Source organism: Lytechinus variegatus, chromosome 3 (assembly GCF_018143015.1).
Source record: "Lytechinus variegatus isolate NC3 chromosome 3, Lvar_3.0, whole genome shotgun sequence".
Classification (NCBI taxonomy): Eukaryota; Metazoa; Echinodermata; class Echinoidea; order Temnopleuroida; family Toxopneustidae; genus Lytechinus; species Lytechinus variegatus.
The window spans coordinates 44,009,631-44,024,305 of NC_054742.1; the positions used below are offsets into that span (position 1 = coordinate 44,009,631).

At 33.8% G+C, this 14,675-nt stretch overlaps 1 protein-coding gene across 2 annotated transcripts in view; it reads right to left on the reverse strand.

The window, feature by feature from the left end:
- LOC121411117 (nucleolar protein dao-5-like) overlaps positions 1-14,675 on the reverse strand; it is a 72,979-nt gene that overhangs the window by 14,456 nt on the left and 43,848 nt on the right. For both annotated transcript variants that reach the window (XM_041603641.1, XM_041603640.1), the window contains one exon: positions 943-1,009. In XM_041603641.1, the coding sequence (XP_041459575.1) occupies positions 943-1,009 (67 nt within the window). The remainder of the gene's footprint in view (positions 1-942; positions 1,010-14,675) is intronic.

Here is a 14,675-nt window from a genome sequence, read left to right on the forward strand (position 1 = left end):
TGCATTGATTATCTCCGTGGTGAGAAAATGCTGGAGTCAAGATATTCAGTTGGTGCTTCCCCTTGTGGACCAGGCCGATCTCCCGGGAAGTCTCTGGGCAGTGCACCGGCCTGTTACAGCTAGTACTAGTAGTAGTAGTACCACTACTTGTAGCATTTTGCTGGTTATATCCCCTCGCTTTGCTCGGGAAGCAGCCGCCAGGGCCTCGACAAGAGGCTAATTGATCTTGAGACATGACGAACACTTATATGCATCATTATGTAAGCATTGCTCCTTTATGTTTACAGAGAGAAAGTATGTGCACATGTACAACTTCTAGATAACTTGCTATGATGTCGAAGGCTTTTTATAGTAGATAGTGATAGTTTAAAATTTGAATTAAAAGGGCACTCAACAGTCAAACATACACATCAATCAAAACAGAATGGTCGTGAGAGGTTGCATCACTCGCATAAGTTTTAGCTGAACATTAGTTCAACATTTCAGAAATCAAAAATTACTTTTTGCACTGAGGTCCACCTTTTAAATAAAGTTTGTTCTTACAGAAAAACAACAGAATTAGTCAGGAAAATATGAATTAAGTCTGATGTAACATTTATTTGTTTATTCATAATAAAAATATCCATAATAAATCATAAATGAATGCCCATAATGAGTGTCACATATTTAAAGAGTCAAATTATGCTTTCCATTACTGGAGGATTTAAAAAAATGACATTTGTGTTCTGAGGTCCTGGTGATATATGCTGCCCATCTTTATGCATATTAAATTTTTGTGTTATATAGCTATCATCAACATGCCGTAGCTTTAATTTACATGAAGTAAATTTTCTGAAGTGTTTTTGTTACTATGCTTGGATGATATTCTCCTTATCTATTTCAAATAACCTCATTGTTACGATGGACTTCGCCTTTAAACATCCTTTCTTGACGTAAACATACCTCTAATTGAAGAGCATTCCTGACGTAGTCTATGACGCATATTGTTCCTGTTCTTCCACAGCCAGCACTGTAAAAAAGGAAGAGAAGAGATAGTATCCAGATGAAATGCAAAGTTTTAAAATCATTAGAAATGAATAAACAGATAATATGGATAAAGTGGGAAAGGAAGAAGAAAAGAGAAGGATTTTTTTTCTATCAGCAGCAATCTTGCATTATACAGCATACACACCAATATAGGCTGAGGTGCCTCTGGTTAGATCATGATACTCAGACATAGTAATGAAATCTGATTGATAAGTCTCTAGTAAAATCAACTAAACTGTAAGGTAACAAAATAGTCAATTTCGTAATCAATTTGTTGAGAATATATTATTTGTTCCTATTCCTACAGGTTCCAAGATGGTGACTAAAAAAACATTTATAGATATGCCAATAAATATACAGGGAGAAAATTAGTACAATGTTGAGGCATTCAAACTTGCAAACCAAGTGAAACTAAATTTGATATTACGCAGAAGTCAATTTAAATGCAATTCGAGATTTCCCTGCCTATGATCAGTACTGTCTTTCCATGATACATGTGACTTCTGATCAGAGATTAATTAAGTTGTTTAATGAGGAAGTTGATGTTATATTCAGTTGTGTGATAATTAAGGTAATACAAAATACAACAGAAACTAAAATTAACAAAGAAAACTGTATATACTGAGAATGCTTGACTATTAACAATAAGCTATTTGTATCAATGAAGTATAATAATTTCAATTCAATTATACTCCATACTTCAAGTAATAAACTTATTGAAAATATACTACATAATACAAAAACAGTATGGAATTTCCTGACAAAGACAGCAGAATCTATTTCCATGTGTGGAAGATTCATCTTGAATCTTAGGAAAGGTGTTCACCTATATATACCAATTGGTAAACATTTTCAGATTATAGAACAGCTATTTTGAAATTATACTTGAAAATTGTATTATAATTTTATTTGCCGAGTAACAATTTTTGAAGTCTCATACTCTATTAACCATGGGAAAATTTTGTCTAAATGGTGGAAAATCTGAGCCAATATTTGAAAACAATATCATAATTCAATATCCAGTTCTTGCAAGTAGTTTTGATTTTCTTGTGATATTTTGAAACAGAATAAATCTTGTTACTCAAGAATGGTGCAAATTAAGGAGCTATACAATAACAAATACTGTCAAAACATGGTTCAAATTATGATATTATACTTACATGTATGCTCTAATTTTGTTAACTTTAATCTAGTTTAATGAAACTTTTGTTGTTTTATGTAAAATCTACCTTCCAACTAGATTCAGATCAATTTCAGGCTCATGTACCCACAAAGATTTAAAGGGATGATCCAGGCTGAAAATGTTTATATCTGAATAGAGTAAAATTCACAAAGCAAAGAGCTGAAAGTTTCATCAAAATCGGATTTTAAAAAATAACGAATTTTAATCTTAAAGTTTGTCAATATCAATATTTTGTGAAAACATTTATATACACATCGTCATGAATATTCATCAGGTAGGCTGATATGTCATATCCCACTTTCCTTTTTCTTATGTAATTACATGAATTCATAAATGGGTGATTTCAAGTCCAGTGTTGGCATTTTTTATGTTCAAATGATGTGTCACCATTATGATGAAATAAGTTGTGGCAATAAATAACTAATGCACTTAATCAGTTGTCAATCCAATCGTTGTAGTTCTTGGTAGAAATTTTTTGAATAAACCTAATTTCATATAATAATAAATACAAAAGAACAAGTGGGGATATGACATCATCAGCCCACCTAATGAATATCATGAAGACATGCCTAGAACTGTTTCACCGGAAAAAAGCAAATCTTTAAAATTCAATAACTTTGTTATCCAATTTTGATCCAATTTTCAGCATTTTGCTCTGTGAATTTTTACTCTGGAGGTATAAATATCTCCAGCCTGGACCATCCTCTTAAAACTGGAGGCCGTTTGAGAGTTCTTTTGTTTACTGTTAAGCACCCAACAGTATAACTTTTCAGAAAGCAAGGAAATAAAAAGTATCAAAGCATCTGAATATATTGAGGAGAAAATAGCCCCGTGTGAGAGATTCATGATTTGAGGGATGCAAAATGATGCAGGCTCAGGGGCACGGCGTTTCACATCATAATTGGCTTGATCTCAGGGATGGAGACGCATTGTCGAACACGCGCCAGATTAAGCACCAAACCGAGTGCAATTACCTCGGTGATGATGGCATGGTTGAGATGTATTAGTCATGGACGGCCCAAGGCAGACGATGGAGTGAGCAAGTGAGCTTTCACACAAGTGTTTAGAGTTCCATAAAATACAGTAATTGGTAATTTAGAGAGTACATGATAGAAAAGCTGAAAAGAATATTGCGTACTTTATTCAAACTTTTATGTACTTCATTTATATCATTTTTCCTTTATTCATTATACAATCATTATATGTACATTAATTCATTTATAATTTATTCATCTATCAATCTACATTATCACTCCCCTTATTTATTCACTCAATCTTTTAATCATGCATCATTAATTTGATTGAAAAATATTAAAAGAAAAACAAATTATAGAAACATGGTCTTTCTTAAAGGTATTGTTTAACTTTGTGAGCAGACAATTTAAAAAATTCTCAAACCAAGATGAAACATGTGTACAAGTGCAACATTAGAACTAATAAACCCTGAAAACAACCATTATTGAGAATGAAAAGCTAAAACTACAGGGTAAACCCCGATTTTGTAAATAGGCGTCTTATAGATGCCTAAATAGTACACATAAGCGTATGGGATGAAATTAAGATGGTGTTTCCGATCATTTTATATTTCAATTATTGAAGCACTAAATAATTATTTTCGAATGCAATTTTTTCTTGGCTTCATTTTTGTAACATATCACAGACACAGGTGACAAGAGTGACCTTCTAGCTCAGATTTTTTAAAAGTCAATCCAATGTTAACCAATCACTTTAGGCTAAGGAACCAATGAACAGAAATGTTAACATGAAAAAGGCAACATTTAGCTCTAACCCCTTCCCCGCAAATTAAGAAAAAAAAATCATTTTAACATAAACCCAAAATAGTAAAAAGACAATTAAACAATGGACCATTCACAACAACATTTTGAATAGCAAATCTTATTAGATTGTTATTTTATTGGATTGTCATGTTATACTGTCATTAAAAAACCCAAAACACCCGTCTGAAAAGACGCGGGCTGTAGCATCATGGTGAAGTGGCCTGAGGCTAACAGGACACTCAGTCAATGATCTCTCATTTTTTTGTTTCAATCGAAATTTACTTGTCATAGCACCATTATTTTGAATCATTAATATCAAAAGGAAAAACATTGAACCTTTTCCAGGAATCGATTCCAATTACAGACCTGTCGCCTGTAAATGAATGTCATATCAGGAATGCTATGTTTTATTGGATTTCAACATCCTTGTAGCATGTTCTTCTACTGAATGAAATGTCTCAGTCAAAAGGTATTCCATAAAACTGAATTACTAAATCTTGATTCTTCATATCAATATTAGGAAAGAACTGAATGCAAAAAAAATCCCATTAAACCCATTGATAACTACTAGCTTTGTTATTGGGGAAGTCCACACCCACACAATGAAAGCAAGACACAGAGAGAAAATTAAAGGAAAAGTCCACCATAACATTGGTTGGTTTTAATTAAAAGAGCATCAATATGTTTGAATAAATTTGCGCCAAACGTTCATTTAGACGTCTCTCTTTATATTTTCCTCTCTGTATAAGTGATCAAGATTGACTTCACTACTTAATTCTTATTAAGAGAGTGCCTTAAGCCATCTGTCCCTATACAAGTATTCATATTTTCTTAGAGGTTGGGTTTAACAAACAACCAAGCTTGTTCACTCACTAACTGTCCAGAATTTGTTCAAAAACTTGTAATTCATTTTCAGGTAAAACATATAATGTAATGTGTAACCCATCCCAAAAACCTTGATAATAAGAATCGGGAATTGGATACCAAAATCAACATTAGGCTTAGGTCACTTAAAATTCGGATGGCTTGGACTGAATCATTTTACCATATAAAAATAAATTCATACTTCCTTCTCTGTTAGACAAGGTATGCCTTACATGTACAAAGTCAGAAAATAAACAAATTCCTGTTATTCCAGTCTAGGAATGACAAATTGTTAAAGCTATCATATGACCATAGAGCTATTAACAGATATGACAGACAATTTACATTGAATGCTGTTCAACAAGGACTTGGGACCCAAATCTATGACACTGTTCTCATTAGCACATGAAGCATGTTGATGGTCAGACGGTGCTTTTAGGCCTACAGCCTATGCAGTTTGCATTCAGTTTCCTTGTGGTGGATTCCAATCACATACACAAAGGAAGAATAACCTGAACTAGAAGATATATTTAATTGTCCATCACTTGCACATTTATAAGAAGAAGTGGATGTGACAAAAAAAAGTGTTAGAAGATCATCATGCTTAGGAAACAAGATAGGTGCTAATGGCTGTCCTTTGGGTTCACCAGGGGTCATAGGACAACAGCAAGATCCTTGCAAATGAGAACAGGGCTCCGTAACACAAAGAATAATGATGAATTGCAAATATGAAAGAACCGTACTGATTGGTCCCTAATCAGTATTTTAAACTTAATGCGCGTGTAACATTAATATTGATTGCATGATTGCATATCATTAAGTTCATTTAGCGATTGATCGCTAATCTTTGTGTTACGGAGCCCTGGTCTGAGGTTGATTTGAAATCAAGTAATAATATCCTCAATGACATGACCACAAAGTCAAGAACTTGGAAATACACATATTCATAGGAGCTTGGAATGGTATACAGCATGGAGGGGTAGGAGTAGAATGACATTACCTACTTGAATGATAATGAGATAAATACATGTACATTCTTAATGGAAATAGTCCCCCCTTGAGAATTTCTACCTCTGGAATGGAGATGTTGATATTGTGGGAGATCGGACTCTGCTTAGACGATGAATAACAATTTTGTGTTTTGATAGCCTTGTGTGACACATTATTCCAGTGATCAAATGACATGAATTAACATTAAATGATATATGACATTGTATCCTCCTCTTTCGCCTAGCCTGGTATATTTTATAATAGCTATGATTTTATAGTTAGTGTAATTAGGTAATTAACACAATAATATTGATAAAATATTGATGCATGCAGTATGTCACATCAATCCTTAAGACAGAATTCACAAGGGGAGAAGCAAAGAAAATAGCAAAAGTAAAATATTCACAATTCATTTACAGTTGAGTGGGTCTTGTTTTAAATAAATTATAATTTTTTTTTCAATAAAATGCATTCTGATGTTTCTTCTTTAATGTGACAGTGAATGATGATGAATGCAAAACTTCTTGAATCAATCTTCAATAACATACTATGTACATCACTATACAGTGCGTATCAAAAAAAAAGTTTACACTTAGAAAAACCCCTGTAAAATTATACATTTGTAATGTTCTGAAGATTTTTCCACATTTTAACATTGGTACAGATCCATTTAAAGGACAAGTCCACCTCAACAAAAACTTGATTTGAATAAAAAGAGAAAAATTCAATAAGCATAACACTGAAAATTTCATCAAAATCGGATGTAAAATAAGAAAGTTATGGCATTTTAAAGTTTTGCTTATTTTCAACAAAATAGTTATATGAACGAGCCAGTTAACATCCAAATGAGAGAGTTGATGACATCACTCACTCACTATTTCTTTTGTATTTTATTGTATGAAATATGAAATATTTTTATTTTCTCGTCATTGTCATGTGATATGAAGTTTCATTCCTCCCTGAACACGTGGAATTCCATTATTTTAACATTTTGTGCTTCAGGCAAGGAGGTCCTAATTGTAAAATTCGTAAAAATTGAAATATTGTATAATTCAAACAATAAAAAACAAAAGAAATAGTGAGTGAGTGACATCATCGACTCTCTCATTTGGATGTAACTGGCTCGTTCATATAACTATTTCGTTGAAAATAAGCGAAACTTTGAAAGGTCATAACTTTCTTATTTTACATCCGATTTTGATGAAATTTTCAGCATTGTGCTTGTCTGATTTTTCTCTATTGATTCAAATCAACATTTTTCTGAGGTGGACTTGACCTTTAAGCAAATGATATAACTGTCAAAAAATATTTCCGCTTGAGTGAGCACCACTTACTTTTAAAAAGTTAGTGAAAATGATTTGCGCAGAACTTTGAAATCGTTATGTGAATAAAAGTAGACCTTAATCATGAAAGAACACATTAAATTTAGCTAGTAAAATTGATTTGAAGATATCTTTTACCTTTTTAACTTGTTTCCTTGCCCAAAACACTTTGAAGAGTGCATTGCACCCCATCCCACTCCCCCACACACCGAGGCCATCTTGACGATATTTGCTTTACACTGAGCTGTGATTTACATGAAATGGCTTAGGCTTGATTTTCATTTTGTTAACCATTGTCAAGCTTGGAAAAGGTGTGGAGAAACAAGTATTAAATAAAAAATGAAATGTCAACCCACTTTAAATGATAAAAAAATGCTGGCACAAAAAAGGTAAAGGTTGTGCTTACTAAGTGTTGAAATTTCAGTTTGGGTGGCAAAATTGTTACAAAATGCTTGAATGTATCTGTTTTATTTCAGTTGACTAAAAGTGCAAGGGAAATGTTTCAAAGGGTAAATTTGATTTCGCCCTTTCCCCTTGACACAGCGTGAAAACGAGCATTTCTGCGCAAACAGATTTCTGCGAGCTTTACAAAAATGGACAGTGCTCACTCAAGTGTAACATCCTGTAAAAACTTTAACTTTCATTGGATAGATGATACCCAAACCTAAGATTATATGTGAAAAAATTACCCACATGTTGTATATTTTTTAATTCCCAGGGCTTTTTCAAAGTGTAAACTTTTTTTTGATACGCACTGTATATACCAGAATACAACTTGAATATTTTTGTATGCTAGATGTATAGCTGTCAACCAAGGTCAATAAATGTCATCAATGATAACAATGAAATAATAAGAGATGAGGTGACTGCTATAACTGCTTTTTCAATAGAAATTTCCTTTCCATGGAATGAGTATCAAGACAGATAATCCAAAATAGATTTAAAATGAGCAACGTCTGTTAATACAGGAAAGAGCCACACTTGAGGGTCTTCTTTTAACAAGTTCTCATCCCCCAACAACACCTAACCTCCACAATATAACACCATGGAGATTACCAATGAAAGTAGATCACTGGATGATTCCTTCAATTGTATTAAATCAGAGACAGTCAGACATAATCTATCTATATCCCTCCAAAACAAAGCCCCCTTTTGCACAAACCATGAAGTCATTTTGGCATGACTCAGCTTATTGTCAGACGTCAGTCAACCCAACCGATTCAAGCTCCCCGACGACATGCCAGCTAAAATTAGCACCAAGGGATGACGGTTATAAATATAGATGTTATGTGACTTCGAACTTGCGCAGTTTGCAACAAAGTATGTTTAAAATTGAAATAATGAAAACAAAATACTGCAAATGATTCAGCGCATATCATCACACAAAATTAAATAAATTTGTTGTCAATTTTCTCAATACAGAGCTCCTATGGCATTTTAGTACGAATATTGGAAAACTAAGAATTACTAATACTAAACTTATTTTCTTTTTAATCTAAGAAAAATTTAGGATCATGTATTTGAGAGAAACATTCTAGAAATGGAAGGGAAAAAGGAAGGGAGGAAGAGGAACTAAAAAGGACGGTTTTGAGGAGGTGAAGAGAGAAAGGAGGGGGAACTGACAGAAGTGGTTGGCCGAGGTAAAGGGACAAGGGGGAACTGAAAGAGATGGTGGGCTGAGGTAAAGAAAGAACTGTTTGGAGGGGGAACTGTAAGGGATGGTGGGAGGAGGTAAAGGAGAAGGGGTGGAGAGTAGGCCAGGAGCTAGGGGGAACTGAAAGAGAAGTTTGGAGAAGGGAAAGGGTTGGTGGAAGGAAGTGAAGGGATAGTGGGCTGAGGTATAAAGGATAGGGTGGGAGGAGAAAGAACTGAAAAAGATGGTGGGAGGAGGGGAACTAAAAGAGATGGTGAAAGGAGGCCAAGATGGGGAACTAAAAGAGGTTGGAGAGGTGAAGGGTTGGGAGGAGACTAGGAGGGGAAACTGAAAGAAATGGTGGGAGGAGCTAAAGATAAAAGGGTGGGGCAAGGGTATATATCGAGGGAGATGAGGGAGAAGGGGAAAAGGATGGAATGGGAGAAGGAGTACCTGCATCAGGAGGTGATACCACATAAAAATTGAAGAAAAAAAATTGATACAAAAATAAAGTTTGATCAACAATGGTTAAAAATGGAAATCACAAGACAACATTTAATGTGTCACTTTAATCCATATACCTGTTGCAACTAATCACCTAGAGTTTAATTTCCACGACAGTATCTAAAAAAAAAGAACGAAAAAGCATTCAGAAATAAACAAATTCTTTAATGGAGGATTGTTCTAGCAACCTTGCTTCTTCTCTGAATAACTCATGAAAGAACTGAATTCATACATCAGTAATATGACAGCTTTCAAACTACTGCATAATCAAGAGTTTGGCAATACACTATTTGGTGTGCCCAAAAAGAAATGGCTGGCAGTGAACCAAGAACAAAGGATTGCAAGAAAATTTGTACAAATATGGATCGAGAGAGAGTGTTGGGGAAGGAGGCATTGTAGAGATGGGTTCAGTCCTAAAATTTACATAAACAACTGTATAGAAATTTTATCATCAATAGTAGGTGAATATTAATGACATCAAAAGCTTATACCCCTTTCATAAACCTATCCTCCAATTAGCAGCCTAATAGTAATGCGGATAGTTCAATAAAAATTGCGTTCACAAACTCCGAAAATAATCCGCATTTTTTTTGAGCGCCCGTCCTGAAAAGGAGGATAATCGTCATGACAACTGGACACGCCCCCTCCGATGCGGTTGTGTTGGAAAAGGGTGACCTTGTGACTGCACCATGGCAATTATCCGCATTATTTGGAAATGCATTCATAAACTCAAAATCTTGTCCCGATGCTGCTATTATGCGGATAATAGCAGCATCAAAATAATGCAGATAACTCTGGTCCTCCTCCAATTTTACGACCAAATTATGCTGCTATTAGCCGCATAATTGGGTTTATGAAAGGGGTATTATTTGAAGTTTTGGTAAACACCCTACAAGGCCAAAAGCAAGCGGATTATATAAAATGAAAATGATTTCCACTGGATAAATCTTTGAGTTTTTGCAGAATTTTATTTTTATTAGGTGCATGATATATGAAAGCACTTTTCAAGTTTTCAAGCATGGAATGGGTTGAAGTTTTCAGGATATACATGTAATCATGTCTGTGGCTTTAAGTAAATACTGGTATTTCTATTTTTATAAGAAGAAAATATTCCACAAGAATAATTAAGTGAGAGAGACAAAAATAGAGAGAGAATCGGTGCTATTGAACAACGTAGGCAGCTCAAGTATGAATAAAGAGAGAGGGGGGATGCAGGTAATTCAAAGCATTAGTTGGGGCGGACCTGTGGATCCGATCTGTCAAGATTGCAGTGTGGGTCAATGCTAACAGGTAGATTAGAGGGTAGTATAAAACCCCCTCTGAAAGTGTTATTAATAGCATCATAAGGGGTTAGAATTGGGGCATGATGAGCAGTGGCAGATGGTATTGATGTACCTTGAAGAGATAACTCCATTGTATTTGACATGCCTTGTCATACTTCATTATCAATCCATGCATCATGCTAGTAAGTACTGACGATCAGTGTATAAATATTGGTATGTACAGTCTTGATCTTTTGCTATGTATTCAAATTATGAACAAAAATGGTCATAAATTACATATATTTAAATGATCTGCACTAGTATCCTGTAATTCAACACTGTAGATGGGAGATGGAAGTTCAAAATAATTAACATTTCAACCTTTACCAAAGTTTATACAGGATTAAAAAAAAAAATAATGGTAATTAGTCTTTTCAATCCTTTTTTTCATTTTGGTATAGAAGTAAAACAAATTTCTCATCATGGGTTGGATTGTTGTTTAACTTTATCTGAACCACAGATTAACTTCTACACGGCCATGGAAGCATACCTATTTAGTAAGAGGAATTTTGAAAGGTCACATTTCACAAGAAATTAGTAGAAATCTGTGTAGGGATATTGGATATTTCCCCAAGAATGTCATTTTTTGTTTCACTCTTAAGGCCAAACTAGTTCAATCTAATAATGATACTGGAGATTCAAATTAAATGTTTAAAGGTAAAGTTCAGTGTTAGTAAAGGGGTTAAAGAAAAAGAAAAGAAAAGTTTCATAGGAAATTGTGGAAAAATTATATGCACTACATCCATAAAAGGGAACTCCTGTTGTGGAAAAGGCCAAACTAATAACTGTTACATTGACAGTAAAAAAATACTGTTGTAAATACTTATGCAATAATATTTACTACATATGAACTTAACAGTCATATAAACAAGGATTTGAAATAAACAACAATTAAAAAATAATATTTACATGTAATCTTCAATAAATTAAGCAGGATGTTTGTTCACACTACTGTGAAGTTCATATAACAGAATTGTATAAAATTTGAAAGTGTTTTTACTGTGTAGTTTTCAAGTACTTGCCATAGCATAGTCATATTGAGGGAGAGGATTATGGTAAGTGGAGCGCCTCTGGCAGCCTCACCTACATAACGCGATTCTAATGGCCAAAGTTCATTGAGCTTAAATGACCTTTGACTTTGATCATGTGACCTGAAACTTGCATGAGATGTTCAGTGATACTTGAAGTTTTATGAACTAGATCCATACCCTTTCAGAGTTATGATGGTTATTCAACAATTCCCCAACATGGCAAAAGTTCATTGACCTTAAATGACCTTTGACCTTGGTCATGTGACCTTATGTCCAAGTTTCATGAATTAGGTCCATATACTTTCTATTAATGCTGTCATTTAATAAACTGAACCTTCTGTTAAAAAAGATTTGATGTTGACGCTGCCGCAGTCTGAAAAGCAGCACCTACATGTATAGTCTCACTCTGCTATGCAGGTGAGACAAAAAGATATATTACAATGGACTGCTCTTTAGATTGCTTACAATGTACTTTAAAAATATGCTACGACACTTGTTTTTTCGTAGTCCCAAATGCTCATTTCTGTGTTCAGTGCATGTGACTCACAGCGAAATAGAGTAATAAAGGTCTTACCAAATTGCTGATACAATAATTTTACCTTCCACAATCCCAAGACTAGAAAATATATTTATCTTGAAGGAGAAACATGAGTTAATTACAAGAAATTTCAGAATTTTTTTTTCAGTCAGTGGAATATATTGACAAACTTGAAAATGCCCAGGGATAGCAGGAAAAAATTTAAATGCAAGTTCCAAAGTGTATGCTTCTCATTAATTGTGAATTCAGAGAAAATAATGATTCAAACATAATTCAAGTAATGGCATAGTTCATGTAAGAAAATGCTGTAAAATGATGGAATCTAGACAGAATTGCAGTACATGTATATACGGTTATTGTCAGGTAACAGTCCTGTCAACCCACCAGAATGGAAAGCTTGGAAAAGGGCACTCTAAGCTTTGCCTTGTTTTCTGTATTTTTCTAAAATATTAAAGTAGCTTCAATTTCCATACACATTACAGTAGTTTCTGGAGTATTACTTTGCATCCTTTAGGAATACAATCTAGTCATGATATTGGTTTGTGGTAGAAAATGTACATACAAAGATTGAGAAACTTTATTATGAGGAAATGGTGTATGAGATATTTAGTGTTCATTTCTCAATTTAAATGAAGATTATTTTCATCACAACAGGAGTTCCTCCTTTCTAATGGAAAATCTTATTTTCAAGATTTTATTTTCAATCCATACAATTTCATCATTGAATTTGTCTAGATTAATATGAACAGAATATTTGTCTCCCATGTTTCTGGCAACAGCCTTTCTGCTCAGGATTTCATCTCTGAATATTAAAGGAAAAATCACAAATAGAACAAATGTTTATCTATAACTCAATCATACACACTTTAGATTGCCACAGAAAACATAGAGCCTTATTCATTATTACATCATCTGTGCAGAAATAAAAACATTTAATAAAAACCACAATAAATTGAAGCTGGATTTTATTTGACGAAAATTAATCAACAAAAAGCATGTGAAAGGAGCCGGAGGTGGTGTAACTCAATTTTAACAATTTTTCTGATGATTTTAGAGTGTGTGCATACAATATCCAATCAGATGAGATCACCTGACCTAGATAGTCACACCTCCAATGCCCAAGGCACCAATCCTGTAACATGAATCATCCTCATTAAGTGTGTTCATACCAACCCAATCATATACTTGTATACATACCTCTAAATTACAAGAACACAAATTTCTTGAATTTTATAAAGTTCCTGAAGATACAAGTATGACCTAACAAGACTCCTTTATTCCTGCAAACAGGATGCATATTCTTTTTGTCTTACATCTAAAATCCTCATAGTTTTCTTTCACACTGAAAAGAAAATCCCAACAGAAGTTCAGAGAATTTTTAAATGTATAAACTAATGCATTTAACTGGTAACTTCTGGGTCTAGAATTTCAGGGATATTGCTTTACTTAATAAACACCGGCAAATAACCAATACTTCCCGATCTGGGTAGAATACCTGATGAAAACAATCCAGGTATTCTCTGTGATTGGTTGGTATGAATCTGTGTCTACTGGATTTCTTGATAGTCATCTACACTCGGTCCTCTCACAAAATTATTTTTTTCTTACAAAATTTCATTTCACACCATACAAGGGATTCTACATTACTTATTATTCTAATCAGTACACTTTGGAATGTACCAGCACAAAGATCACAAGCACATACATTATACACAATTTACGCATAATGATATGCATTGATTAGAAATAAGAGGTGGAAGAGGTGGATGTGGATTGGTTGTGTGTGAGTCTCTTTATATTGGGAAGGTGGGGGGGGGGCTGCTGTTGTTCATCAAAACCATTTATTGTAGTAATTATATGTTGATCAGATTATAATGACACAAAAAAAATTAACACAAAAATCTTGAAGGATAAAATTATATTATCATAAAATGTGTTGTTAAAGGGGAATACTAAATTATAAGGTAACTTTTTATTTGGCAATAAAAGAAGAATTCACATGAATATTTAATGATTACGGTTGCATCCCTTTGAATTAACATTAGGACATATTTCCATATGAGACAACTTAAGGTTATTAAAGCATTTAAAGGCATTCATTTGAAAAAGACATTAAATGATTGAATTTCTGAGTGCAAAGTGCAAAGCTGAAATCTTTAATATACTGACCAGAAAAGTAACTTGTTATAGGATACATACACATGTATATCACCAATCGAATAAATGCGACCACGAAGCGCGAGCTGAAAATTTCTGATATTCCAACCTGAAAACAGGGGTGGTATTCTGAGGTCATTTTATCTTTAAAATATTTTATTTTATCTCTTAAAACGGAATTGGTATTCTGAGATGACATTTTATCTCTCAGATAAAATTCAAAATTTTATCTTGCGTATAAATTTTATCTTGTGTATCTATGATGATACGCAACAGAACAGTGGCTGCATAGACTGGACATTGCAACGCGGGTGATGTGATTGCGCC